Raw genomic sequence first — 27,864 nt, forward strand, 5'->3', positions numbered from 1 at the left:
TTAAAACAACACCGACCGTAACGTATTTCAATATGAAATTCTCTTGTTATTTGCAGATTGTCCCTCCCGGCGAAACGATGGGTCTTCTTTTTTTTAAATTAGACGACTTTAATAGACTTTGAAATTATCTACTTTAAGTTTCACCGTCGATTAAGAAGTATTAATTTCTCCTGGTGGTGTTCATGGTCTTGTGAAAGATTCGGTAAGCCAGGACATTTTTATATATTCCCAAACTAATCGTCCGCGAAGGATAAACAAACGAATAGCGCAAAGTGTGTTAGCTCGTTAATTAGTAATTTACGTTTCGAATTTGCCGCAAAGATCGATAAAAGTAACGTGAGGCATACTTGAGGCTGCATGACCACAGAGAGTACGATATAGAGGTACCCCGTGTAGCGAACAACGCTGGTAGGAGGGAGAGAAAGGTCGAGGGCGAGAGAGCGATAGAACTAGTCAAGGAGAGACACTGAACCGTGGGAAATGCTCGACTAGAGCGAGAGAGAGAGAAAGAAAGAAAGATAATGAACAAGCGGCGCATGCCGTAGCCACGGCCCCCAACTTGCTCTAAACTCGTGCAGCCTGTCGCTGTCGGTCGAATTTTAATGGCGGCTCATTCCGATTCCCTGTTTAGTGTTATTTTCAAGCTCGGAATGGTACATCTGTAATCTTTATATGCGGCCAAAACGAGCGATAAGTGGTTCCGGTGAATATCGGGTGCGCGTCTCAGTGTTCTATCGGTCGGGAGGGTATATCGAGGGTCCATATCAAGGACATACTTGGTGCATATCCGCGATGTGTCGTAGCGACTCTCGCGTACGAACATTCCATCGTGCAGTCGTGTTGTACGCTCTGGCGTTTTGATGAAAAAGCTCCATCGTACATGAGTAAATTAAGAGTTTCGTTCTGTATTTCGACCAAGACATGTGTATGGATGCGTGCGCGTTAATCGTGAGAAGAGGAGGAAAGTAGCTTCGAACGAGCTGACCGATGATCGTATCAGATCGGAGCTGCGAGCTTTTTTCATTCTGGAGGTAATTCTTTTTCTTCTTCCCATCGGAGCAATTACGCGAATATACATTTCTGCGAGTGTGCAAAATGCATTTTTACGCCTCCAGAGAATAGTTCGGCGATCGGTATTCTACTAACTCGTTCCGTTTGTGTTTTGTTAGACGATTATCGACAAGGAGTAAAATATCTTTGGCTTCGTGCGAAGACACTGGTCTTAGCTGTCAAGTGCAGCTATGCTACTCACACTAATGAAGGGTGGTGCGTGCAACGGTGTAACTCAAAAAGTGTGGAGCCATCTGCCCTAGCTTGACATCGTCGTCGACGAAATGTTTTAGTACCGAAATCGGTCAGTAAATCCATTATTTACGTTTCAATGTGTTTTGTTCTTTTACTTTTTTCCTTTTTTTTACTTGGCACAGTCATCTGTTCTTGATTACGCGCTTTTAATCTCAAGTTATAAATATCGTTAATGCATCGCGCAAAACGTTCTAAACCTTAATTGCTTCGCGATTTCTCTTGTGCAAAATAGAGTATTGAAGAAAATTCGTAAAACGACGATAAAGGCGGATCAATGTCAATGTATTATTTCAATTGCCTCTTAGTGTTTGAAATTGGGAAAGACTACATAATGAAATGTGCAATTGTTGACTGAATGTTTCAGAGGTACCGGGCAATCTGAATCATGTCGGTGCCTGGACATACCAATAGCTGCTAGTATTGTATCAATACTGGCTTTCTACCAGTGGGACGCATACCCTTATTACCTTCTAAGCTTCCTACCCTAGACACTTGTACACGCACAAACGCACACGCAGTTAGCGTGTGCGCGTGTGCTTTGTCAACTATCGTCTACACAACATGAGATTCTTGGGATTTGTATCATTTCCCACTTCGCCCACTGTGTCGTCTCTCAAGCTACTGCTACCAATTCACAGATTATCCCTTTCATCCATGTACGTTGCCACCTGGTTCCTGGTGGTACTAGTAACTGCAACCATAGACACACCTGCTAGTACTGTTTCACCTGTGAAAGAGAACAAATCTCTGCACATTGTCTCTCAGTTTCCTCCAGGAGATGGTCAGAGATATGGATTCTATCCTATAGATCCAAATACAACGAGAGAAGGTGCCCTACGATTCAACCACCTCACTATAGATCCATCTACAGGAAGATTGTACGCGGGTGCTGTCAACAGACTCTTAGAATTAGATTCTGATCTCAAGTTAGAAGAATATGTTTCCACAGGTTAGCCATTGACTCTTGTTACCACTCGTGTATTCTACATTACTTTTTATTTAATGAACGTTGCTGTTTGTCGCTTTATCTAGGACCAAGATTAGACAACCCCCAGTGTCATGCAACAGGCTGCAACTCCAGAGACATAACTACATCTCTAATGGACAATGTAAACAAGCTACTGATCGCTGACCTCGAATCACAGACGTTGATCGCGTGTGGTTCCCTTCTTCAAGGTGCTTGTGAAAAGTACAAAATGTCAAACATATCTGTCAAGCCGGAGTTCGTTCCCCTTAGTGTAGCAGCCAATGATGAGAATTCTTCTACGTACGCTTTTATTGGACCCGAGAGATACAATGCCTGGGGACAAACGAACATACTCTACGTCGGTACCACGTTCACCAACCGCGGGGATTACAGACACGACGTGCCCGCTATTTCCAGCAGGAGTCTCGACAATTTGGAATTCGCCGAATACACGTTCAATAAACAGTCCATCGTATACATCGACGTAAAGTACCGAGATCATTTTTTGGTTAAATACGTGTACGGTTTTAACGCAAGCGATTATGCATACTTTGTATTGGTACAAAAACAATCTCACCTTCCCGAGGAAGAGGAGAAGGGTTACATCTCCAGGCTGGCCCGAAGTTGCATCAGCGATCCGAATTACGACAGTTACACGGAAGTGACGCTGCAATGCGTTGTCGATCTCGGCGACGGGAAACTTCAGAGTTACAATTTGGTGCAAGATGCGAAAGTAGCTGCTGCTGGAAGCGACCTGGCCAAGCAACTCGGTATCTCCGTCGGCGATCCCATATTCGTCTCCGTATTTTCTCCGAGCAGAGGTATCACGAACGAACCGTTGTCTCGGTCGGCGCTTTGCGTGTACAGTTTGGAAGATATCGAAAGAACGTTTAATGAGAACATACACATGTGCTTCAACGGTAGTACCAAGTACAGGAACATGGGTTACGTGAGTGGCCCTATACAAGACGGGAAGTGCCCCACGGCAGGGACAACCGGCAATATTTTGAACTTCTGCGAGGTGGGCTTGAAGATCTCTGGAATGTCGCCCATCGTAGGAAAAGCGATCTTACATTTTCCCGAGGAATTCATCACTTCCGTGACAGTGACGACTACAGAAAGCCATACTGTCGCCTTTCTAGGTACCAACGAGGGTGTTCTCAAGAAAGTTTTGCTCTTTGGAGACGGAGCATTCGTCTACGAGAGTATCACGATCGACGAGGGGAGCAGATTGATGCCCGACACTTTGATCTCGCCAAACACGAAACACATTTACGTACTGTCGAGCTCGAAAATTTCCAAGGTCAAGATCGAGCACTGCAACAGCTACACCAACTGCAGCACTTGTCTCGACGCGAGAGATCCCTACTGTGGCTGGTGTTCGTTGGAGAAGAGATGTACGATCAGGGGAGATTGTCAGAAGGCGAGTCACAGTAGTCCACGATGGTTGTCTTTGGGCACGGGACAGCAGTGTATCGATTTCGAGCAAGTACTTCCGGATCGAATGCCCATCAATCAGATGACCACTGTTCATTTAACGATCAGAACTTTACCGGAATTGCCAGCGGGTGCGAACTACAAATGCGTGTTTGGCAACGCGGAGCCCATAGATGCGTTGATGACGGGCTTTGGATTATCGTGTCCTACACCACCTGTTACCGAGAGGCCGTCTATACCGGAAGGAGCCGATCACGTCCTAGTACCACTGTCCGTACGCTCGAGCGAGACTAACAAAGACTTCGTGTCGCGAAATTTCGCGTTCTTCGATTGCTCCAGACATACGATGTGTACAGAATGCGTAAAGTCTCAATGGGCGTGCAGCTGGTGCGTTTACGATAACAAGTGTACGCATAATACGAGTTGCCAGGGTATAATCTCCGGGGAAAATGTGAGCGTAAGTATGCCTCGATTGAACTTTGTACAAATTTTAGCATTTGAAAATCATGAAAATTAATTTTTTGTATCTACAGAATCAGGCAAGTTTGGCTGCGCACGGTGCACAGTACTGTCCAAGATTCGTCCAACGCCAAGAGCCGTTAATGTTGCCCAACAGTGTGCCCAAGGAGATAGTACTCGAAGTTGAGAATCTCCCTCATCCGCAAGTAGGACACAGTGGTTTCCAATGCATCGTCTCGATCGAGGGCGCTAATTTAAAAGTACAAGCTCGTGTGGACAGCAGCCGTTACATAGTTTGCGACAAAACGGTCTACTCGTACGAGGCGGTCACGGGTGAATACGAGGCGGAGGTGACCGTTGTTTGGAACATTAATCATCACGTGGATAAGACGACGATAATCCTGTACAAGTGTGAAGTGTTGGGTTCGCATCGCGAGCACGCCGACTGTTCCCTTTGCGTAACCAGAGACGCGCGCTTCGAATGTACTTGGTGCGGTAACAGTTGCGTGTACCGGCATTCCTGCTTGCACTCACCGTTTACCGAGTGCCCGAAGCCGAGGATAGACATGATCAAACCTTTGAGTGGACCGATTGAAGGTGGCACATTGGTCACCATTGAGGGCAGCAACTTGGGTCTGAAGGAGAGCGACGTGGAAGGAAAGATACACATTGGTAACACCCCCTGCGCGTTAGTCGACTACGAGGTGTCCGTGCGAATCGTTTGCCGTACCGGGAGACACGAGGCAACGGACACTGCCTCCGTGGTCGTTGGCAACGATGCTGGTTATACCGAGAGCTCCGTGTTGTTTAATTACAAAGATATACGATTATCTGGACTCTATCCGTCAGTTGGCCCGCAAAGTGGGGGCACTCAACTTGCCATTACTGGTATGTATTTGAACATCGGTAGCACCATATCGGCTTACCTAGACGATTTGCCATGTCACGTTAACGCTACTCAAGCCAGTAGCACTAGACTGACCTGTGTGACGAGTAAATCCGATCGGGTAAGAAAAATCGAGAGACTGACCCTTAGCATAGACGGTGCTAATCGTACTCTAGTTGGTAATCCTTACAACTACACTCACGATCCTACCATCATGGAGATCAAACCACTGACGAGCTTCGCCTCCGGTGGTCGTATGATTACCGTTCACGGCACGAATCTGGATACCATTCAGAAGCCCGAGATGGAAGTTTACTTCGACAATGAACCACTGCCAGTAAACAGGACTGTTTGCACAGTATTGAATCCGACGCAAATGGAATGCCCCAGCCCCAGCGTCGCTAAGCGTTTCATGTCCCTTCGGCGAAACACACGTTCCGCCGTTAATGTTCAAAGCGTACCGCCTCAGTCGTTGAAATTAAAGGAATCTCAATTATCTTTGAAGATAGCGTTCATCATGGACAACGTGGAGAGCGTTCGAGATTTGGAGAAACATTTCAAGAGCCTCAGAAACCGTCTGTTGTACGTCGAAGACCCAAAATTCTTCGCGTTCCCGCGAAACATCAAATTATATAAAGGTGACACCTTAGTCATCGAAGGGGAGAATTTGATTTACGCTAGCGACGAATCCGACGTTAACGTCACTGTCGGTATAATGCCGTGTAACGTGACGTCGCTCGCTTTGACTCAACTGGTTTGCATCCCGCCTGATCAACAGCCAGAGGACACGGACGAGCTTGGAATTAAAACCGAGAACGGTCTACCTTTAGTGGTGGTGCGCGTGGGTCGAAGCCTCAGGTTTCCCATAGGCTATCTGCGCTACGAAGTTATTAAATCCTACCCAATACCACCGGAGGCGATTGCCGGCATAGCTGCAGGCACGTTCGGTCTCGTGTTTCTATTCGTTTTGGTATTGATAATATACAGAAGAAAGAGCACGCAAGCGGAAAGGGAGTATAAAAGGATACAAATACAAATGGACACGCTGGAGAGCAACGTTCGAATGGAGTGCAAGCAGGCGTTCGCTGAACTGCAAACTGACATGACTGACTTAACCGCAGATCTGGAATCGTCCGGTATACCAACGCTGGATCACAAGAACTACATCATGAAAGTATTTTTTCCCGGTGTCACGCATCATCCTATATTGAACGATCCCAGATCTCGTAGCAACGTGTCCCGAACGAACTACGACGCTGCTATGATCCAGTTCGAACAGCTGATCAACAATAAATACTTCGTATTGACGTTCATCGAAACCTTGGAGGCGCAGAAGGATTTCAATATCAGGGACAAGGTGAACGTTGCGTCGCTGCTGATGGTCGTGTTGATGGGTAAAATGGAATACGCGACTGATATATTGATGAATCTTTTACTGAGGCTCATCGAGAAGGCGGTGAACACGAAGCATCCGCAGCTGATGCTGAGGAGGACCGAGTCCGTCGTGGAGAAGATGTTAACGAACTGGATGGCACTCTGCATGTACAATTACCTCAAAGACTACGCAGGTTCCTCTCTGTTTTTATTGTTCAAGGCAATAAAACATCAAATAGAAAAAGGTCCTGTAGACGTGATCACACACGATGCTAGATACTCGCTGTCCGAGGAGAGGTTACTCCGCGAGCAGATCGAGCACAGCGTGGTCACCCTGCACATCGTCCAAGATGATCTCGATGAGAAGATTCAGTGCAAGGTGTTAGATTGTGATACTATAAATCAAGTAAAATCCAAGATCCTAGATGCTCTCTACAAGAATACTCCTTTTTCACTGAGGCCGTCCGTTCACGACGTAGACTTGGAATGGAGACACGGCAGGGGTGGTCACTTGACCCTCCAGGACGAAGATCTCACGACCAAGTGCAGCGGCGAATGGAAGAAGATAAACACGTTGGCTCACTACGGCGTGAAAGAATCTGCGGTGATGTCGTTGATTCCTAGACAGAACGATGGTTTTTCCGTCGCGTGCAAGCCACCGTGTCACAATTGTAAACCATCGCACTATCACCATCAGCAACAGTCCATTCATCACCATCCTCATCACCATCATCTGCATCGTCACGCGAATCACTGTTCGTCCACGCACCTTCCATCCACGCCTAATCACAATCTAATCAGTCCTGTAATGTACAATCATCCGGTAAGCGGTTTATACTTTGAGAGTCAGCATTCGCCGCCTATCATAACGGCGAACGGCGACGTGGAAAGCGGCCATGGAGGCAATCAACGATTGTACCACTTGGTGAGGCCCATAGAGGACAGCCACTATCCCCCGGGCATGGGTTTCACTGGTAGCAAGCATCATCATCCGGAGCGGACGCACAAAGCCATACCCGAGATATTTCTAACCAGACTGCTGTCGACGAAAGGCACGGTACAAAAGTTCGTCGACGATTTCTTGAACACGATATTAACCGCGAACGAGGCGTTGCCCAGTGCCGTGAAGTGGTTGTTCGATCTTCTGGACGACGCCGCTAAGCAACACGGAATCGTCGACCCGGAAGTGCCGCACGCATGGAAATCAAACAGTTTACCGCTTAGATTTTGGGTGAACTTTATTAAAAATCCAGACTTCATGTTCGATATTAACAAGTCAACGACGGTCGATTCGAGTTTGTCCGTGATAGCGCAAACATTTATGGATTCTTGCTCGATGACGGAACACAGACTTGGGAAGGACTCGCCCTCGAACAAATTGCTGTTCGCTAAGGATATACCGCACTATCGGGAGAAAGTGGGTCGTTTTTATTTGGATGTACAAAGACTGCCGCAGATCACCGATCAAGAAATGTCTAGTGCCATGCAACAACTGAGCGCGTCACACGCGAACGAGTTCGACGTGATCGCAGCACTGAAAGAACTCTACATCTACGTCAGCAAGTACTATGAACAAGTAAGTATTGCTAGCGCCGGAATCATGTTTGATATTCTAACATTCTTGTTTGTTCAATCGATTGATAAGAGAGTACGGGAGTTTTTCGCAATACAAGAATTTAGAATTTATTAATGAAAATCTTTCTATGATGAATCGTGTAGATCCTAGAGGCCTTGGAGACAGACGCGGGCTGTCGCAAATTACATCTAGCTCACAGGCTAGAGAACGTTGCCTGCACGCTCGAGGGAGAGGAAACCAGTGCCTGCTGACACAACGTACTCGTCGCCATCCCAGGACCCGTCAATCTCTCCAGAAACACTGACTAGTGCCTCCATTTCATGCATCAGATAGACCTCGTTACATATGTACAAATCTACACGCCGTGTGAATAACAATGTCGTAAAGAAAAGAAGAGATACGTGCGATTTCGTTAAGGCTAGTCAGACGATAGTTTTTTTTGTCAGGATTTTAAACTGATCCTGGTTGTAGTATTTGCGTCTATAATGCCATGGCCGTATCGAAATACGCTCGTGCACGCGTACAGATATTAGCAGAGTGGTGACAAAGGGAAGGAAACGGTGACTCTGAACTTTGAACTCGATCTGTTTTTATTACTATTGTATATTTCATTTATTTTACTATACATATATACATATATATAGTGTGTATGTATATATATTATATATATATATTTGTAACAAATTATAGAGGAGCGATGCGAAGATGAAAAGAGGAATACTCGTTCGGAACTCAATGCAATCGGTGGAATCTTCGTTAATAAGAGTTAATAATTTATAGTACGATCGAAGAAGTATATTTCCGGTGACATAGCTTAAATATAGATCGACGCGCGATACAAAAGTCCGTGCAGAATTAAACTTGAAAAAAAAGATTACATTGATTTTCAGTTCCATTGTTGGCCGTATACGTAAATTATTCTAGAAAGCGTATGAGGAAAAACGAAAGGGACAAGTGTGTGTAAAAGTGAAGCGCGAGAACGGAAAAGCCATAGTGTCCACCAGACTGTCTGTACAAAGGGAGTACGGCAGCGAGTAGTCTGTGATCCGAGCAGGAGTGGCTATGCCTACTATCTTCATTATGATATATAATTATTAATATGTTATATATTATATATATATACATAAAAAATATATAAAGCAAAGGTCACGCGACATACAACTCCACGGATTGTAGTGAGCTAGTTAGAGAAGGTCTATATATGTATCATAAGTCGAGGGTCGGGAACTCTTTCGCAGAGAAAGAAAGAGCGTGTGAGCAAGAGAGTAAGAATGATATTAAACTAAGGCAGTTAAGATAATGTCAAAAAAAAAGAAGGAAATTTACGAGAGCAGCTTGGACTACTCTAGGCCTATTTACGTACATCTAGTACGTAAAAGAAAATGGAAATCTTTTTAGTACCTTCGTTTTGTTCACTTTTTTTATGTCTGTTTTAATTTTTCTTTACTCGATTACATTTATACGTATACGTATAAGCACGACTGTTGCTTCGATCTGGAAAGCCGCGACGTGGATCGTATAAAGTCTTCACGACTATTATCGAGTTGTATTATACCTATTATTACTCTTACTACTATTAAGTTGTATCGTCATCTATATAGTTACAATTATCGATTGCCCATTCAAACAATAGTTAGTTTCGTGTACTGTTAAGCGTAAGTAATTGGAAAAAATCGTGAAGGATATTTTATATTACGCAGCGGCGAGGATGTGTCTAGATCTTTTCGAATGAGATGGGGAAATTTAAAAAGAGAGCATAGGAGAAAGAATTTTGTACACGTCTGGTTGCATTTTCGGCGGCACTCGGTCAATATCGCGGTTGAACATGCCAAGAAAAAGGCGTGAGGAAACACAACGATGAACAGTATTTTCTTAAAATTGTCTGATTTGTGTAGTTCGTATAAGACTGCGTCAGTTCGAAAGTCCTGCATTTTTCTTTTTTAAGGAAGCATTTAATATCGTTAATTAATATCGTTATTCAGGCATATGAATGTTTAACAGTTACATCACTGCCCACTGCGCACTGCCAATTTTTCTCCATGCGCTTTTACAAACAGTTAAATACCGGAATATAGACCTACTCAATTGTATCGTGAACTATTATATGATCGTTTGACAGTTTTGTCGCTGGTGGATCTAACGAGAGCTGGGGCCGAAGGCTCACTCTTGTACTTAATTAACACTTTTGCGTGTTTCGTCTATTCTACCATGTCCCAGCTTTTCTGTTCGACGACCATCGACCCGTGTCTCTCTATTATATGTATTGTATTTATTTATATGACGAGGAACGAATTGTCTATACGAGAAATGATACGTCAATCTGTTCTATGTGATTTCAAGTATCACTTTTCTTCGCGCGTACGACCGTACGCGTATTTGTACGTTTCGTTTTTTGTACAAGTCGCGCGCGAATTCATCGAAGGAGGAGGGTCATTTTACAAAGTTTTGCGTCCACATGGAACGAAGGTAGAACGTTCTAGAATTTAAGTAAACGCGCACCGAAGCTGTGCACCGACTTGATTTCGCGTACATCGTATCAGTTCAACATGTGCATTTCACGTAACGTGATGATCGCGATTATGGAACGAATGTAACGATACGGAGAATGAAACTTGAACAGTTTCGATTGTATTTATAAGTTCATTTTGTTTTCATTTTTCCTGTAATCGTCTAGTTAAAATATTGTATACTTAACTTACCATCTCCTGAAGAGATATAACGAGAATTCTGTTGAATGAAGAAACGATAGCGTGTACTGTAAGTTCGGAAGAAATTATTTCAAATATTTTTATTTGTTGAACATATTTTATAATGATTTTATAAGGAGGAGTACGATCATTTTGTTTCGTAATCGAAAGAATTACAAACTATCCAGCCATATGTGAAACGAAATACTCAATTTTGTATAAAAGAAAAAGGAAACGAGAATAGTAGACATATTTATAAATGTACCTACTTTATACGTAGAGTATTATACATACTGTTTACATAGCAAGGTTCAATAAAAATTCAAAGCATACGTGTTTTTGCAATAGTTAGGAAAAAATCATTTGTGCGAGCGATGATTTTTTTTGTCTAATAAATTTACGGAATATAGAAATTACTTGTGAACACTGTTTCCATTTATTTGAATCAAACAACTGGACGTGTGGTCTTCCAGAATTACACTCAATTAATTTTCACATCAAACTCGGGCAAGTGTATAGTCTTAACACGATGTGAACCTTTGTAGGCATCATTAAGCCACTATCAAGCTTTATCGCCTACGAAATGATTTTCATTCAACGAACACTTTGTAGTAATAGAAACTGATATGATAGACTGAAAATTGCTATCCCTATCGTTTAAAAAATGGTTTTTAATCATGTTTCTTGGATCCAACAGCAGTATTCGTATTACCTATGTTGTATGAATACTACTAGTGGATATTACTTGAATCAATGTTATATTGTTATATGAAACGTGTGTCAGAGGCGATAAAGAGGGATGGTTCGTATTTAAATACGTTGTTAAAGATGTATCCGTACTTACAATAGAACTAATCCTTGAATTGTGGATGATACGTTTTTGATTGTACATATGTATTTCATATAAGATATTATTTATATTACTATTGTTCATATTGATATTTTTCTATAATCGAAAGGAAGTTAGTAAAAACCGTGTACAGTCCACGGAGCTGTTGGAATTGTGAAATCGACATTTTTTATAAAGTCAAATAAAAGGATTCGTTCGTAAATCGGGTAAAGTTAACGTCCACAATGTTGAGGATCGATCATTTTTCTAAGATGGGCATAGAAAACGTTCTCCTTTTTCTTAAACGTAGTCTTACATAGTACAGATTGACGTATGCTAGTATATTTGCACACATATTCGTAGAATACGTAAGCATCGTCTTTATACTGTCGGAAACTGAAGGATACTCCTGACAAGTGTGTGGTACGTCTTTAACGATCAGATTGTTCATTTTTAGAGTATCTCGTACGTGAAGTACGTAAAATACGTTCGAGCGCAATTCGATGGAAGGCCGTAATAATTACACCTTAATGTACATATACATTGTGCACATGCAAATTTCAATGAAATTCTGTTGTTTCTCTGAAGCATCGAAGAACACTAGTGCGCGCGGAAGAACGTTTGTAAAGGAACGAAACGGAGAGTGAGTTTTTTTAATTAATTACTGAGATTGTTATACTAGTTGCTACTCGAATTATTATTATGAAAAATTGATGATATTTAAACAAATCGTTTGTTCGCGGTGAAACGTCAACGTTCGAACATGCTCGCGACATCGGCAGAATTTCTCGGACAATTTGCACGCTCGACAGTTGACTCCATCCATCTGAAAAGCTTGTCAATTCTGCATTCAACGTACATGAAATATATGTACTGTATTGTAATTAATGGAAGAGATGTTGAGGCGGTTTATGAGTCGATTAGTAATGTCATGCTTCGTAGTATAGACGAATCCAAAACGTCGTGTCGAGTTTAAGATTATTCTTTGTTAAGCTTCGGAAAAAAAAGGATGGGGGGATGATCGTTCCCTGCGAGAATAATTTTAAATGTATTCGAGCTTGGGAATAGCGTACCGGGGAAAACAAAGGGGCTCGATTTCATTCCCGTGAATTTTCGAATGTAACTTTTCTCGTTGTATAGTCTACACATAACGTGAATTGTGTGCGAGTGTGTACGAAATACAGCTTTATGCGTGATCATGCGTGTGCGTGTGCATGTAGTTTCAACCCCCGAGGAATGCAGCCCTGAATGTAAATAGGATTCAACCCCCCATCGCGCATACACGTAGGTTTTAAGTAACACTCGAGAACGAAATGACTCTTGCCAAATTTTCAATGGGACGTAGGGACAAACAAATAAGCATTTGAAAAATTGCAAAAATATATTGGTATTATAAATGAACTCGATGTCCGTAGAATCTTTTCGAAATACCACGATGTTTAAAACTGTTTTCGTTTCATAAAATTAGATTCGTTTTATTTTATTCAACTTAACGTACACTTGTACAAAAAATCACCTTTATCAAATTACATTAAAAAAACTGCCTCACCAAGCGATGAAAGTATACGACAATATAAAAAGTAAAAATCTTAGGTGCAGCACAAATTCGGGAAATTTCGTGCCGTGTAAAATTAATATTAATCTAATTTGCTTGAAGTTCATTTATACTATCTTTGGCAAAACTTGTTCAGTTTCCTATAAGGAGTTATCAATATTTCATCTTATTGCATTCGCTAATTGTCGGCAGAACGCCGGCATTATAAAATTTCTTTTAAAGTCTTTCATCCATCTTAAAATATCGTCACGCTATTCGTGCAAGCGAGAGTTCATTCTACGCCCGACTTGACTTTGTACAATAACGATTTTTCCTGAGATTTCGTTGAGGACAGTGCCGGCGAATTGGACGAGGAATTCTTTGAGCTCTGAGCAGTACTTGTGCTTCGTTTATCCTGCTTTGTTTTCTTCATCATATCTTTCAATCTTCTGTCTGCGCTTATAATGTGTATATTCGGTGTTACTTTGTTCGCACTACCTATCAGAAGAGTGTCAACAATTTATTTTCATTTTGGAAATGTACATTGAAATATCCTTTCTGAAGATGGAAGAGACTTACTTGAATTCGATTTTTTCTGTTCTTTTGGTTTGCTTTCTATCACTGTCTTTGGTGAGCTCCTTTCTTTTGGGACCTACAAAATTTAAGGAAACAAATTCACCTTTATTCCGTAGTCACTTGTTCAGCCAGTTTCAAGAATGTACTCAAATGAGAAATATGACAAATTATAATGTGAGTGAATACACACACCTGAGATTTTGAGCAATTGGAACAATACCAGGCTAGTCCTGGAACATCGATCTGCGAATCTTCAATGAGTGGGATATGACATTCCTGATGATACAAGGAATGGCATCCTGAACACTCGACAAGCCTGTTCCTGGCTCCCACGTCCATCCCTTTACAAATAACACACGCCAGATCATCCTCTAATATTTCAAACGCTAACGTATTATCAGTTTGAATAATATCGGGCGGTGTGTCTCTCGTAGGTAAGTTCACAGGTGAGCTGTTCTTGCTGGACTTGCTTGAATGTTTGGAAGAAGACGAAGAAGAGCTCTTGCTTTTCTTGCTGCTGCTACCACTGCTATGATCGCTCAGTACTGGTTCCTCCATCATATACTAAAAACAGAAAATCCCATAGGTAGACACATAAAAATTAAATGATAATAGTTGTGCATACAGAGGGATCAAATACTGGATATCGTTTTACGTGAATGAAATCTCCTATGCTTCATGAGTGCCCTGATATCAGAACTAACTCTGTAATTATAATAACTTAATTAATATTATAATCACTGCGGTTCGTGTACTTTCTCTAGGTAACCCTGAACACCTGTTGGGATTGATTATTAGTCATTTACCTTTTTATGTAACACATTCGACAACATCTTTGATGGTCCATATTTTTGCTTGATCGCTTCGTCTAAAAGCGCACGTAATTGTTCCGCAGAATTCTTATTAGTCGAATGTAAGAGATGTAAGCCTTGCGTAAACTGAGGGTCCAGGTCCAGTTGCGACATTTTTATGTGATTTATTTGAATCTATGAAGTATAGAATAGACTTCAGGTTATATTTATTTTACAAATTATTCCTTGGATTCTACTCCTCCGATTTTCTAGTACTGTAGATATGTACGGGGCGTAATCAAGTAAGTTTATAGGAGTCCAAAATAATACTTGATTCGACTGCAAGCATATACATACATGCGTACATACGTGCCATACGTGTATGTATGCAGTGCTTAATCAATCTTTAAATAATACGAATAAAGATCACAGATTTGGATGCTCGCATAAAACATCTTTTCATGTCTCGTACACAGAAAATGGATTGTGTAACTAAAAGCAGGCGCATTTAGATAATCCATCGAAGTTTACGTTTACGCGTACAAATGAAAGTGTTTATGGGATCGTCTAATTCCGGTTTGGAATTTCTGATTTTTACTCGATTTTTTGTACGTTTTAAAAATACCGCCTGGGAAGCATGTATCCATATATGGGATCCTCATACGTTATGCATGTAAGAAAAAACATTGAAAGTTTATAAGAACATTGGCACCGGCATCGTACGATTCGGCCCTGATCCTCGTGTATTCCAAATTTAATTTTACAGAGTTTTGATTCCACGTTAAAATGAATGCGGTTTCCGTCTAGGGAGATATCTTTGCGAATAAAAAAATGTACATTTGCTAAAAGAACTGGCGGATGAATACGCGGGCACCGATCACGATTCGGGAAGAAATACTCACGCTGATAGCTGGGAAAAAATGGTGAAAAATACAAGCAAAGACGAAAATAGTAACCCTGCGGGCGATCAAGCGTGAGGGAACGAGAGTGAACGAGAGTCAAGTTATAATACTTGGTGGCTGGCTGGTGTTTGCGCCTGTTTCCATCTTCCTCTGTTCTATCGGTGAAGGTATGAACGCTTCCTTCTCGTTAGGCGCGTTAAAACGATGTTTAACTTTCGACGGGCAGTTGGCAGCCGTGCGTAAAAGAAATAAATAATCAAAGCGACCATGAAGTGACAAATAAAGTTGGAGAACAATGCTCGCGAATGGCAAGGAAATCTGAGTGCAGCGTGCATTGGCCCCCGTTCTATGTTTTGGATACGTCTTACGCGTTCACAACGTGGTGTTCCGTGCGACATTAGAGCCGGAGGTACGCTATGTACTCGCAGCGCATACGAGGCTGACATTTAGATATTTTCCTCGTCCCGATACCTCGCTGGTATTGGTCTTATATTCGTATTACTGTATCAGTCGGCCGCTGACAACCGAGATTCCTCCATGCGTAGGAATCCGATTCCGCGGTTACCTTAATTAAATGACTGAGAACAAGTTGAATCGGCGGTCACCAGAACTTCTTATTACGTCCGAGGATACAACAAGAAATCACGAAGACATGCCTTCCTCGAGAGTGCCGTTCCAGACAGTTTTTTAAGCACTAAGTTTGCATGGGTACCGGTCAACGATATTTTCGTTGTTAACCTCCAATGGTGACCTGCTAGTTTTCATCGTGTTGTTACACCGCGCCTCGCGGACAGTAGTGGCCATGTGTTTGATTTTCTCCCAGTTGACCAATGTCTGACAGGATTAAACTCATCTAGTAAGCTTCAAACATGAAAACAGAAAAGAAGCCCAGTGAACCAACTTGTGTACCAACCACTGTAGTGAAAGAGGAACCTGATACTGATCCAGTTAAGATCAAGGAAGAAGGTACTGGGGGCAATAACGATGATACAACTGGAGAGGATACGACTGAATGTACCAGGGATTCTTGTTTGGATCCATCAAATGGTGAAGGTGCATTGTCAGGAGAAAACCAAAATAATAGTGCAAATCAGCCAATTTTGAACTCAGTGAAACAAGAAGGTGATCATAACAATCCTACAGACGATATACCTGGTAGGCAGAAATGTAATTTCTGTGGGTTATTCATATTTCTTATATTTATAATTTTATCCTTGTGTTACCTGCTTCATTTGTTTTGTTATAGATTGTAGTGGTAATGTGATTACTGCAGATGGTATACAGCCACTAGTTAGTAATGTTCTTGGCAAACAAATGGGAACTAGCACAGGAAGTGGTGAAGCTCAGTATATGCAACAACAAAGTCAAATTTTCGTGTTTTCTACAACGTTAGCAAATAAAGGTGCAGATGCAGTGCTGCAAGGACAATATCCTTCCATTATTGCTTACCATTGTGCACAGCCAGGAACTAAAAAATATTTGGAGGTATGCAGCACGGTATCAGAGTATGTTCATTTCGTTTCATTTTATAATACATCATCGTTGCTTTAGAAACATCCAAATAAGGTGAATCAATTTCGTCAAAATCCTGCGCAATGGTTAAACAATCTTGCAATGATGAAACAGAAAGGCCATCAAGGGAGTGCAAATAATACGTTTCAAAATGAACAACCACCTGATCTGCCAACCCTTGATCCCAACGCTCCCCCATTTTGGAACGAGCAACCAAATCTAAGAAACTTGAACGGTGGAAATACTCTCGGGAATCCCGAACCATCATTGGATGACACAAACATAGACGTGCCTTGCCTTGTACCAAACTCACCTGGTAACACAGGTAATACGTAGTTCACATTAGCTTTCGGGATTGTCTCAATCAATTGTTGATATTTTTTTGTTCGACGCTCCTTTATGTACACGTTTATCATTAGAAGCATGTTTCATTACAGCGAATCCACAACCTCCTAATAGTACTGCAATGGGCCACAGTCCCAATTTATTAGGAGGTACAACCAGCCCAGGTCCAGGCAGTTTGCAACCATCGCTGCAAGGTGTAAAAGTTCCAGATGAAAATTTAACTCCGCAACAAAGGCAGCATCGAGAGGTTCAGTTAGCAACTATTAGGAAAATGCAAATGATGTTGTTTCCCGAGCACAAAGAAGAGCCGTCTAGTGCACTGGACGCAGCACAAGGCACAGCAGTATCGACGTGTCAGCAATCGAACGTTCCTTCGGTCGTGCCGACGCAGTGTCCTCCGACTATGGATTGGCATAAGTTGCAGCATCAGTTTCTCGATGGGAAGAACAAGGTAAAGCATACAAAATATTAAAAGATTCAAGCTCGAAGTACATTGATGATATGTGTATAATATTTATTTGTATTACAGGTCAGCGTTGGAAGTCCTGGAACCGGTGTTCCATTACGAGGTGCTAATATGGTAGGGGTTCCGCGTAGTCAAGGACCACCGCCACCATATCATCAAACCACGCGGTCCGCGAGCGTGCCGATTGCAATACAAAGTCCAAATCCTTCTTCACCCAACAATCCAACTAGCAATTTGTCGTTACCCTCACCTCGTGCGAGTTCGGCGCTCAATTCACCCGCGGACTGCAACAGACAGTTTCAACTCAGCAATCAAAGATCGGGTCATCTACCAGGACAAAGTCCGACCAGTCAAGACTCTCCGAATCCGACGGTTGGAAATGCATCGGCCGTATCGTCAACGAGACTTAATCATAGCAACCCAGGAACCCCTGTTTCCCATTCACACATCTCGACGCTAAGCCCCAGCGGACCAGCTGCTCAAAAAGATTCTTTGGACTTTCCTTCGAGTCAACCTCCCAATGGTAAGACCAACCGTTTTATTTTCTTTATCATAGCCAATTAAACTATCTTGAATTGTTGTTTGACATGTTGAATAATATTTTACGTTGAATTGCATTCGAAGGATTTTAATGCAAGATCTGAGTAACGCAAGGAATCCTCTTAATATTGTTAAATCAAATGTTTTAACAAGTTCACTACTTAAAAAAAATACGCGGTGATCTGATCGTGTTATGTTATTACGCAATAGTGGATGGTATGTTTTGCCGCACGCTGCAATCCTTAGCCCAGCAAAAGCAACACACTGGAGCGGTGAATGCGGCGGGAGTGAAGGAAGCGAATTTGATGCCGGTTCCGAGTCCTCAGCAGATCCAGTATCTCAACACCTTCGAGGGACAGGAACTGACTATTCAAAAGCAACCAAATACGAGTCTGAAAGATGGCAATTTGTCTACGTAAGTGTGTCCAAATTAAACGCCTGTTATTTTTTCATATAAATCGTATCTAATATTCTATCGTTTTGTGTGTTTAGAAACGCGGGCAGCAATACGGAGATGTCGAACAGAATTATGCCGGGAAGTTTGGACAGCAGTAATCAATTCCCGGCTAGGTCCGAAGGCGCGAGTCCTGTTCAAATGGATAGCATGAATCGTGGATTCACGGGCTCATTGCACAGTCCGCATACTCCTCATACTCCGCATACACCAGGCAACGGTGCCCCACACACTCCGGTTGATTCAGGAAAACCCGGAAACAAGTCGAGTGCGAGTGCACAAAGTAGTCCAGCGTCACACAATACAAACATACCCGACAGTATGGGTCCTCCGAGAACGGTACCAGCGTCGCCCACCACGAAACCAGATACATCTCCCCCGTCGACGAAAGATACTCAGCAGTCACAGGCTCAATCCCAGCAGCAGCAGCAACAACAACAACAGCAGCAGCAGCAGCAGCAGCAGCAGCAGCAGCAGCAGCAACAGCAGCAGCAACAACAACAGCAGCAGCAGCAACAACAACAACAACAACAACAACAACAACAACAACAACAACAACAGCAACAGCAGCAGCAACAACAACAGCAACAGCAACAGCAACAGCAGCAGCAGCAGCAAGCGGCGGTTGGGAATTCAAACAATTCCGGGAACACGTCAGGGGTACCTCCGATGGGAGGTCCAGGCGCTTCCTTTGCCTGCGGGAGACCATCTATAAACGTGAGTCAACCTTCAGACAATGTGCCTCTTAATCCTAACAATATCGGAGGGCGACTCGGCAGTCTAACCGCGATGAGTACAAATCACTTCGATCCTATTACTTCCTTGGCCCAAATGAGCCAACAGCTGACCAATACGGCAGCTAGCAACTCGTTAGGTAACGAAGGGCCGATGCATTCCGGGAACGCCGGGATGATGCAGTTCGGTAATCCACACGGTATGCATATGATGCAAATGGGCGGTGAGATGAACGGAAGTTGTCACATGGGTGGCCCAACTAGTGAACCGGGCGAAGTGGGGGGCATGTGCATGGGTCTAGCAGGGCCACCGACGAGCTATAGCCCAACGACGTCGCATACAGGAAGTCCCGGTGTACCTAGCAAAATGGGACATCCGATAATGGGTCACGGTATGATGAGTAGTCATTCGGGCAATGCTGCGGGAGCGTATCCTGGAGGCGATCCTCACGCGCCACCACCGAGATTAATGGCAGGACATGTCACTGGTCCAAGTCCTTATAACGGAGCGAACGTTCAAGTGAAACCCAGTGCTCCGAATACGATACAATATTTACCGGCGAGGCCCAACGTCGGTCACACGCCTAGAGGGCCGCCGAGTTTGGACTTCCTTCAAAGATTCACGAATCCTCTGTCCAATTTGGAATCAAAGATGGGCTCGCCGTCTGTGAATCTTCAGTACTTCCCGAACGGTTGCGTGCCGAACAGTATGGGTCCGCACAGCGGCATGCCGTCGTCCATGAGCGGCGGACTTCCCGGTATGGGCAGTTCTCCGAGGATGGACGGACAATCGATGAGCACGTCCGTCGGTGTGCACCCCTCGATGAGACCGGTCGGCAACATGAGACCTCAGTCGAATCTAATGCGGATGCAACACATGGTTGGCGGGGGCGTCTTTCCAGGCGGTTCGATGGATCCGGATAAAGTCTTCCCACCTGACATGGTGTCCCAAGTTCCCAATCAACCGAACCCCGGCATGTACGTGTCCGGCAGTAAAGGCAGCCCAATGGGATTGGGACCCCCGCCGGACGCGACCCAGCCGTTACCTCCGAGCATGGGTGGTGCTACTAGTAACTTCAAGAACAGTCCGTTCGTCGGTAGTGGGCCTAGTATGTCAGATCCGAATTATGCTCAACAATTCCATAACTTCCAGCAGCAACTTTACGCGACCGGAACAAGAGGTAGCGGACCGCCACATCCTAATCTACATCCACCGCCGAACTCGCATTCGCACCAACAGTTCTTCATGCCGAAATAAGAACGGAACGTGTGTGTGTGTGTGGTTTGTCTGATCCTGGAGAAATAGGTGTCGATGATTTTACGATTGTGGTGGCCTTTCTGTGTCCTTCTTCGGCGATTGCATTCAAATTAGGCCGGGGATGTAATTCTGATTAAAAAATGAACTTGCATTTTCGGTCAATGTTAAAACTTTATATACGAAATTATTCGCGCGCGATTCTGTAAAGGACTATAAAAAAGTCGAATTTGTTAAGGTTCTAATGTTGATGTGATGGATGATTACGAAGAATAATTAACGGTGAACCATTATCCGCGGTGATGGTTGATCGCGTGACTGGCATGGTGACAAGACTTCTCGTTCAATTCTTTATTTACGGTGTTGTTTATGTAATGTGTTATTATATCGATAAGCGTTTTATTCTTAAATTACATAGACATTGAAAAGCCTTCTTAATGTCTAACGCGTCTTCAAAAAAATCTGTTCCATCATCTAGAGGATATCGCTTTTTCGTATCAGAATTCTCTTTCTCTCTGTAAATTGGAAACATATTACGAACTTGCGTAGACGTACGCGGTCCTTGTAAATACTAATGTAAAATCTGATTTCTTCGTAGTAATCGTAATTTCGTCGATCGGAATGTACGATGATCGTTGCTAGAGATTCTCGAATCAGAAAAAACAGCGGAACGAAAAACTTAACGACAAAAGACAAAGGTGAATATAAATGCGTCTCATCTTCCCTTTTATTTGAACGGTTGACACTCGCGGTATATTATTACTGCGCGAGGATTTATCCAAGTATTTGAAAGGAACGACGAGAAGCTACGTCGGCGAACGATTCATCCTTCCTTTTATCATTAAATACTTAAAGAGAAAAAGAAAAAATGCAGTCAGACAAGCTCAAATTCATAATTGTACATATATACGATATACATATATATATATACATATATATATATTATATATATATATTACCTGTTGCAACATACTCCTTTAAAACAGTATCGCCCGTCCCTTCTATTCCCCTCACCGATTTCCCTTTCGTGACCAACACTGTGCATAATCATGACCCAACGTAGTATAACAATTATAAGGAAAAAAGAGTAATTGACTAAGAACAATTATGTTGTTGATGAATGATTTTTATTATAAATGAAAAATAAAGATATTTACAAGAAGTCAGTATCAGAATTCGATCGATAATGAATTTCGTGGCTATCTCAAAGCGAGTGATGGAGTCTTTCTTTTTCGATAAACTTTATTTTCTTTCTTTTTCGCCGCTTTTGTCGAGAACCGAACGCAGACTCGTTTCAGACATGGCGACGACCTCGCGTCGCAATTTTTTTTGGTCGATCGAAAAAAGCAGGCTGCTACCAGCGCTTGTTTGGATCTGTGATAGTCAAAGCGAAAGAAAGTGTATCCTTTTTCTCTTCATTCCGAAGACATCGATACATATCTATATTCAATTAGGGAATGACTCTTTAATACTACATTACGTTTACTTAATTTTTACATATTGTGCACGAAATGAGAGAGAGAGAGAAAGGATGAGAAAATGAGAACGAGAAAGTGAGAAGAGCAGGTGCAAAGAAATAGAAAGTAGAAAGTGAGAAGAAAAATCTTTTTCGAAGTAGCTTAACACATTCAATGCAGGCGATGTGAACGTATGCGTCTTGGCGGATTTTCTATTCTTCAATGGATAACGCGTATGTTCGCATCAATAGTCTTGTATAAAAAAAAAAACGATTCCTGTTATTAGAGACCGCCCTCGGTATCGCATTGAACGTGTTAAGCAATATTTTTTAAGTGATTTGACATTGACGTTAGTACGAGATAACATCGTGCGTTTTGTGATAACGTAATTAGAGAACTTTTTTAAAAGCGTGTGACGATGATAGAGATCTTTCCTCGGAGATTTTATATTTTCGATTAGAAATAAGATTTCTTCTACGAATTCGTAATTCAGAATTTTTACAACGAATCGTTTAACACATCGTCCATAAAATTATCTCATATAATTACAGGTTTCATTCTGTTTCTTCTTTTTTTCTTCATTTTCACTTACTAACGAAATATTCTACCTGCGCCAAGTATTTTACGAATTTTTGCATCACTATTGCAATATTTAGGGCAATATTGCGCAAAATAAGTAACCTACATTTCACTCTCCATCCACAAAGTCAAACGAAGCTAGGAGTTCAGTCACGAAATGTAAAGCTTATTTTTGTTAATCGATTCCCTTTGTGATAAGTTGTGTATTGTCCATCACATTTTATTCAAAGGTGCTCGCTAAATCACTAAATTTGTTGCGTTCCGTTACATCTTTTAGAGCAACCGTGCTCAGTCTGGATTTTCTTTTACCTGTAAAAAAATATTCATTTAACGAGTATTGTATGGTAAATTCCTCGAACTTGCTAAATTAAAATCTTCCTTTTGACCATGCCATTATTTAAGGTTTAATATTTAGGGGTTCTTGATAATACTCTCTTGAAAAAGGCATAAGCCAAAAGTTTCGTTTAGCAATTTTCTCAATTAATGCTGAGATTAATTGGTCGCGATCAATTTTGTACCCGAAACCCAGGTCAAACCTTTCCTTCTGCGCAGCTTCTCATTGACTGGATGTCCCTGAATCGCGCCAGTCGTCTTTGTCTCTATAAAAAGCGATATTGCGATCGCATGAAACGTTTCTCGACATTGCTCAATCGACATGATCATATCGCTTCGAAAACTCTTTAACGATTGCACGTAATTCTTCGTCTCTATCACCTACCTTGATTGTTGCTCTTCCAAAGATGCAGTGCTGCCGTTCGTACTGAAAATGAATAGCGTTTAAATACACTCTAAGCGATTATCGGTCATCCGAAAATTTACTTTTTCTTAACAGCGAAATCGTCCCATTCGCTGAGATCGTATTTCGATAAATCGCCCTCTTCATCGTCTTCCTCTTCTTCGTCTTCGTCCTGAAATTCGAACACACGTTTCAAATGTTCGATTTCTTCGTTACATATCGTCATCGTTAAGCGTTCAAATTACGTGTTGCTCTTCTCGTTCTTGTTCTTCCTCTTCCACTTCGCCCCTCTCATCCTCGTCTTTGGACTTGTTCCTGGGTGGACTGCTATACCTAGAATCTTTGGAATCATCGTCAGAGCGATTCTCGATCCTCCGTTTCTTTCTACGACGCCCGAATTCATCGTACTCGTCATCGTCGTCTCTCCTCTCTTTATACTCGACGACTCCCCGATCATTGTAGCCTCCTCCATATCCCGTGCGTTCCTCGACTTCGCCGAATTTCGGTGCGTTGCACATGTTGCACTGCTGCCGCCGGGCCCAATTTACGTTTCCACATTTACTGCACTGCCAATCGTCAGCACTACAACGAATAAGCATCGCGTACAGTACGAACAAATTCGCGTTATCGAATTCATCCTCGCTCTTTCTAAAGTCATTCTACACGACAATGAAAATCTCATTCGCTTTGTTACTCATGTATCTATTTTATTTATTTCTTGTAAATACTTTACAAAAATACTAGACACTTATTGAAAGTTAAAGAAAGATATACGACGTGTACAACTGTGTATATTATTGAAATAAAATTATTAATCATTTAAGCGAGAGTCAAAGATCGAATTACAACGACGACGCAGCTTGTTTAGGGTATTATGATCTCATGCTTTTTCCAAGTACCTGAACAATCCTCTGCTCTTCTCTGCAGCTGCTTTGCCAATTTCTTGTCCTAGTTTCTTTTTCTTCGGACATTCTCCTCTGTCTATAAGAGCATATTTTTTGTTGATACATACACGCATGTACAAGAAACATAAGTATATACACCTATCAATTTTTATATACCTTTTCCACATCTATTACAAGAATTTCTTCTTGCAAAGTTTACATTAGCACATCTGAAAGATTAAACGTCATCTTGACAATGATGAATAGCTGTTTTATTCTGCGTACAAATGTTTAACAAATGTACATTGCATTCAAGAATTTGATTAATTGCCAAGTCAGCCCGAAGCTATAATAGTACAATAAATAATAATGTACTTTATCAAAATTCATGTGAAACTCAAGCACAGGAAATTGTCTAATACAATTAGACACGTATTTGTCTAACAAACAGTTCTTTTTATTATCCACAATAACAATAAGTTTAATGAGAAGAATAAAATAACTGGCGTTCACCGACGCAATGACAATATGAACAAACGATAACTGGCACGTAAAGGTAATTGACAAATATTACGATTGTATGAAAAATTCGATTATAAAACGTAAAGCTGATTTCATACAAGCCGACGTTATCTGTAGAATATTACGTACTGCGAATCGGGGCAGATCCAGTCGCCGTCATTGATACTTCGTTGATTCTCGTCATCTACTTTAGCACTATCCATTTTCCGTTTGATTTTATTGTTTGCGAGACCGGGCCTGCTTTCCTATTTTATCGCGCTTTCATTGGACTTTACGCTTGACCGTTCTTTATCCGAGATGTCTCTAACCTGTAGACGGTTTCCCTTTTCCGGACGTCCTGTTTAAAATCCCTCGATTGAGGGAATCAATTTCTCCGAAGTTCTCTGGCAATCGTGCAATTTTATTTAAACACCTCCAGTACATTTGCTATCTATCACATTATGTTTTACATACAAATTAATGCACTGAAAATTCTGTGCACTGCGCTATACCCAGCTATACCAGTGCAGCATTTAATGGTACGATAGTACGATCACACACCACTTATGAAAGTTACGAATCGAAAACCTGTGGCGTGGCGGTCTCGAAGCTATATAAATCGTGAAACACCTTTTAATTGATTAATGGGAAAGCTCGATCCGTCAAAGTAAAATATAACGAACATCGTTTGACATCGTTCTGTTCGATAAGAGTGTTAACTGAATATCTAACAAGTGTTTTCCATGTACAGCATTATACACGTTCGCGAATAAAAATTTTATATACATTTTATTGTTACGAGTTCTTTGAAACTCTAATTTACGTTGTTCCTGCGATGATAAATCATTCTATATAATTGCAATGAATTATTGTACATAGTACGTATATCTTCAAATATTTTCATCCTCTGTCTCCCACATTATTTATTTTTTATCTAAAGTTAAAAATTAGGTGCAAAATCGTGATCGTGCACAAGGGGAAACAATAAATGTAAAATTGTTTAATTCAGTATAGTATCTCCTCGGTGAACATGCGAAGGTTGCCATTGCCCGCCAATGTTACTTTTTAGTTCCATCTGCTTCCAAATATTATTCAGAGTCGCCACTTACTTGATGAACACAAATAAGTTTTCAGTTCGTCGTGTTTTGCATTAAAAAAATTAACGTATTTGAAGAAGCCGGTGTTGGAAAACCATGACGTACGTATTCTGGCTATAAAACTTTATTTAGAAACAATATCGAATACATAAATGCACGTAATGTCTCGAAACGTTATCTTGATCGTTAAACATATGTTTGGTACTTTGCCGTATCGCATTTGGTAAAAATTGTCAGGACGTTAATAACAAAATTGTTAATTTGTTACAGGTCTAAAGTCACTTTTAAAATAACTCTGACCTCTGATCCAAAATTACCATTCAAAGTGTAAGTCTAGTTACAAATGACATTCTACGATAATTACTTTTAATGTAAAAAGCGCAAATTGATTTTGTAAATAACATGTCAGAGCACGAGTTTGTTGAAATATTGAAAATGTTCGATACATTCATTGTCCTTATAGAGAATCCAACTGTTTCCGGACAAATGAACATTGAGAATGTTCTTAAAGCTTTTCAGTGTGCTCAATTTATTGAGCTCACTATTAATAAAGCATACGAGGTAGGGAAAGAAACTGTGCTCGAGAACAATCTTCAGAAGCATTGGTTGAAGGAGGGTAGATCAGATTTCTATAAGTGCTCAGAATTTAGGAAAGCGTGTGATAAGTTATTAGAGATTTATTTGAAGGACACCAATGTTTCGATCGACGTGGTGGATGAATTATTTAAACTATATGTTCAGCATTGTGGTACTGACAGACTAAATGATTTCGTTAAACAAATTTTGATCAATGGAATATGTACAAATATAATTGTAGGATCGTTGGAAAAATTAGGTATTGATGCTTTAGATATACAGCAAGATGCTTTAATCATGTCTTGGGAATTGTTAATTAGCAGAGGTGACGAGAATGAGGTTTCAGATTGTATTCGTAAGGTGCTTAACGATGGCTTTCATTCGAAACTAGTCCACGTTGCTGTCAATTTGCAAAGTAGCAGTAACGTCAAGAGATTAATAATTACTGCATTGTCAAGTAGACTTATGAGTAACGATGTAAACGTTTGCTTAGCTCTGATAAATTTAAAGAAAGCACCGCTTTTCAAATTAATGCTGAATAATTCTGAACTTTATACGTATTTTCTTGACTGCCTGTTTTACTTCGCACGAAATATGAAGCAAGTCGATAATCAGTGGATATCAAAATGCGAATTCGAATACGAGCATCTTGTTAAGACGATAGAAGTGTTATTAGATGGTCCTCCGGAAATTTCGAAAATCACGCACAACAGAATGCAAATAGTTAAAACACAATCCGGTGGTACGATATGGCGTAAAATTGAAAACGATATTAGATGGTAATTGCACAATCCTTGTACAGTACTAAAATTTTTTGTTATTTAGATAATATATAATTCACTTGAAGGTTGAATTAAGTTAGTATATCATTCATTTGAGGCATCAGACAAAAATTTTCGTGAGACTTTCCAATACGTTGCATTTGACATTGCAGACTTAGTGTGCCAGATAACACACCTTTTACTGCTGTATTAAAATTTGCTGCTGAGGAATTTAAAGTGTCGCCGTCGACTTCCGCGATAATCACAGATGATGGAATAGGTATAAATCCACAGCAGACAGCAGGTGATTATCACAAGTTCCAAGCGGATTCGGAATTCTATAAGCGACGCACGTATAATTTTCTTAATTTCAGGGAATGTGTTTCTTAAACATGGTTCTGAACTCAGATTGATACCCAGAGACAGAGTCGGGTTTGGAAGATGATTCGTCTAAGTCCTAATAAAATGTGTATCTCTTTCGTGAACGTTCGTCGTCTACGTGCAAATTATTTCTTTGTTACGACTTTAATTAGCGAAAGAAATGGCTACATTTTTATATAACAGAGATTTGTTGTTTATATATAAATTTAAATAAAAGAACATTCCTAACGTTTTATAAGTCGTGCCTCGTTCAATAAGTTATT

At 41.4% G+C, this 27,864-nt stretch overlaps 5 protein-coding genes across 14 annotated transcripts; 3 read left to right on the forward strand and 2 right to left on the reverse strand.

Moving 5' to 3' along the window:
• Positions 1-399: 399 nt before the first annotated feature.
• PlexB (plexin B) lies at positions 400-12,921 on the forward strand. The gene is made up of 6 exons (XM_018020177.2): positions 400-1,031; positions 1,170-1,354; positions 1,670-2,254; positions 2,338-4,166; positions 4,243-8,004; positions 8,148-12,921. The coding sequence occupies exons 3-6, from the start codon at positions 1,867-1,869 to the stop codon at positions 8,253-8,255; spliced, it is 6,087 nt and encodes a 2,028-aa protein (XP_017875666.1). The 5' UTR covers positions 400-1,031; positions 1,170-1,354; positions 1,670-1,866; the 3' UTR covers positions 8,256-12,921.
• A 47-nt stretch (positions 12,922-12,968) lies between these two features.
• LOC108622926 (integrator complex subunit 12) lies at positions 12,969-15,521 on the reverse strand. Of its 3 annotated transcripts, none has more exons than XM_018021207.2 (5): positions 15,434-15,521; positions 14,437-14,616; positions 13,823-14,194; positions 13,634-13,706; positions 12,969-13,552 (listed from the first exon to the last, which is right to left on the reverse strand). In XM_018021207.2, the coding sequence occupies exons 2-5, from the start codon at positions 14,593-14,595 to the stop codon at positions 13,347-13,349; spliced, it is 810 nt and encodes a 269-aa protein (XP_017876696.1). In that variant the 5' UTR covers positions 14,596-14,616; positions 15,434-15,521; the 3' UTR covers positions 12,969-13,346. The 3 variants fall into 3 exon arrangements, with proteins under 3 accessions (XP_017876696.1, XP_017876607.1, XP_026669875.1); XM_018021118.2 differs by lacking the exon at positions 15,434-15,521 and adding an exon at positions 15,324-15,427; XM_026814074.1 differs by lacking the exon at positions 15,434-15,521 and having other exon boundaries at positions 14,437-14,772.
• Positions 15,522-15,573: 52 nt separating this feature from the next.
• On the forward strand, positions 15,574-22,356 carry lgs (BCL9 domain-containing protein legless). Its single transcript, XM_026813421.1, has 7 exons — positions 15,574-16,478; positions 16,570-16,808; positions 16,875-17,160; positions 17,273-17,631; positions 17,710-18,169; positions 18,397-18,601; positions 18,679-22,356. The coding sequence occupies exons 1-7, from the start codon at positions 16,193-16,195 to the stop codon at positions 20,630-20,632; spliced, it is 3,789 nt and encodes a 1,262-aa protein (XP_026669222.1). The 5' UTR covers positions 15,574-16,192; the 3' UTR covers positions 20,633-22,356.
• Positions 22,357-22,891: 535 nt separating this feature from the next.
• LOC108623040 (zinc finger Ran-binding domain-containing protein 2) lies at positions 22,892-25,357 on the reverse strand. Of its 3 annotated transcripts, none has more exons than XM_018021419.2 (8): positions 24,937-25,329; positions 24,463-24,515; positions 24,301-24,382; positions 23,647-23,983; positions 23,485-23,573; positions 23,384-23,425; positions 23,207-23,264; positions 22,892-22,974 (listed from the first exon to the last, which is right to left on the reverse strand). In XM_018021419.2, exons 1-7 carry the CDS (start codon positions 25,008-25,010, stop codon positions 23,222-23,224), a joined length of 720 nt encoding a protein of 239 aa, XP_017876908.1. In that variant the 5' UTR covers positions 25,011-25,329; the 3' UTR covers positions 22,892-22,974; positions 23,207-23,221. The 3 variants fall into 3 exon arrangements, with proteins under 3 accessions (XP_017876908.1, XP_017876823.1, XP_026669986.1); XM_018021334.2 differs by lacking the exon at positions 22,892-22,974 and having other exon boundaries at positions 23,200-23,264; positions 24,937-25,190; positions 25,261-25,357; XM_026814185.1 differs by lacking the exon at positions 22,892-22,974 and having other exon boundaries at positions 23,200-23,264; positions 24,937-25,328.
• Positions 25,358-25,439: 82 nt separating this feature from the next.
• On the forward strand, positions 25,440-27,836 carry Ufm1 (Ubiquitin-fold modifier 1). 6 transcript variants are annotated; one of them, XM_026813920.1, is made up of 6 exons: positions 25,493-25,664; positions 25,727-25,984; positions 26,154-26,210; positions 26,347-26,718; positions 26,806-27,238; positions 27,394-27,483. In XM_026813920.1, coding segments are annotated over exons 4-6 (783 nt in total). In that variant the 5' UTR covers positions 25,493-25,664; positions 25,727-25,984; positions 26,154-26,210; positions 26,347-26,369; the 3' UTR covers positions 27,395-27,483. The 6 variants fall into 6 exon arrangements, with proteins under 6 accessions (XP_017876480.1, XP_026669721.1, XP_026669676.1 ...); XM_026813875.1 differs by having other exon boundaries at positions 25,738-25,984; XM_026813954.1 differs by having other exon boundaries at positions 25,796-25,984.
• The last annotated feature ends 28 nt before the right edge of the window (positions 27,837-27,864 follow it).

The sequence above is a fragment of the Ceratina calcarata genome, unplaced genomic scaffold (assembly GCF_001652005.2).
Source record: "Ceratina calcarata isolate Rehan_Ccalc_2016 unplaced genomic scaffold, ASM165200v1 scaffold1, whole genome shotgun sequence".
Lineage (NCBI taxonomy): Eukaryota > Metazoa > Arthropoda > Insecta > Hymenoptera > Apidae > Ceratina > Ceratina calcarata.

What these genes read in the sequence shown, in the direction of transcription:
- lgs (XM_026813421.1), top strand. Translation starts at nt 16,193, where the DNA reads ATGAAAACAGAAAAGAAGCCCAGTGAACCAACTTGTGTACCAACCACT. An exon ending in TTCTCGATGGGAAGAACAAG is followed by an intron (nt 17,632 to 17,709) that starts GTAAAGCATACA and finishes TTTGTATTACAG; the next exon opens with GTCAGCGTTGGAAGTCCTGG. An exon ending in TTCGAGTCAACCTCCCAATG is followed by an intron (nt 18,170 to 18,396) that starts GTAAGACCAACC and finishes ATTACGCAATAG; the next exon opens with TGGATGGTATGTTTTGCCGC.
- LOC108623040 (XM_018021419.2), bottom strand. Translation starts at nt 25,010, where the DNA reads ATGGATAGTGCTAAAGTAGATGACGAGAATCAACGAAGTATCAATGAC. An exon ending in TGGATCTGCCCCGATTCGCA is followed by an intron (nt 24,516 to 24,936) that starts GTACGTAATATT and finishes TTAATCTTTCAG; the next exon opens with ATGTGCTAATGTAAACTTTG. An exon ending in AAGAACGAGAAGAGCAACAC is followed by an intron (nt 23,574 to 23,646) that starts GTAATTTGAACG and finishes TTCGAATTTCAG; the next exon opens with GACGAAGACGAAGAAGAGGA.
- LOC108622926 (XM_018021207.2), bottom strand. Translation starts at nt 14,595, where the DNA reads ATGTCGCAACTGGACCTGGACCCTCAGTTTACGCAAGGCTTACATCTC. An exon ending in CCAATTGCTCAAAATCTCAG is followed by an intron (nt 13,707 to 13,822) that starts GTGTGTGTATTC and finishes TAAATTTTGTAG; the next exon opens with GTCCCAAAAGAAAGGAGCTC. An exon ending in ACAGAAAAAATCGAATTCAA is followed by an intron (nt 13,553 to 13,633) that starts GTAAGTCTCTTC and finishes CTCTTCTGATAG; the next exon opens with GTAGTGCGAACAAAGTAACA.
- PlexB (XM_018020177.2), top strand. Translation starts at nt 1,867, where the DNA reads ATGAGATTCTTGGGATTTGTATCATTTCCCACTTCGCCCACTGTGTCG. An exon ending in TCTCCGGGGAAAATGTGAGC is followed by an intron (nt 4,167 to 4,242) that starts GTAAGTATGCCT and finishes TTGTATCTACAG; the next exon opens with AATCAGGCAAGTTTGGCTGC. An exon ending in TCAGCAAGTACTATGAACAA is followed by an intron (nt 8,005 to 8,147) that starts GTAAGTATTGCT and finishes TGAATCGTGTAG; the next exon opens with ATCCTAGAGGCCTTGGAGAC.
- Ufm1 (XM_018020705.2), top strand. Translation starts at nt 26,286, where the DNA reads ATGTCAGAGCACGAGTTTGTTGAAATATTGAAAATGTTCGATACATTC.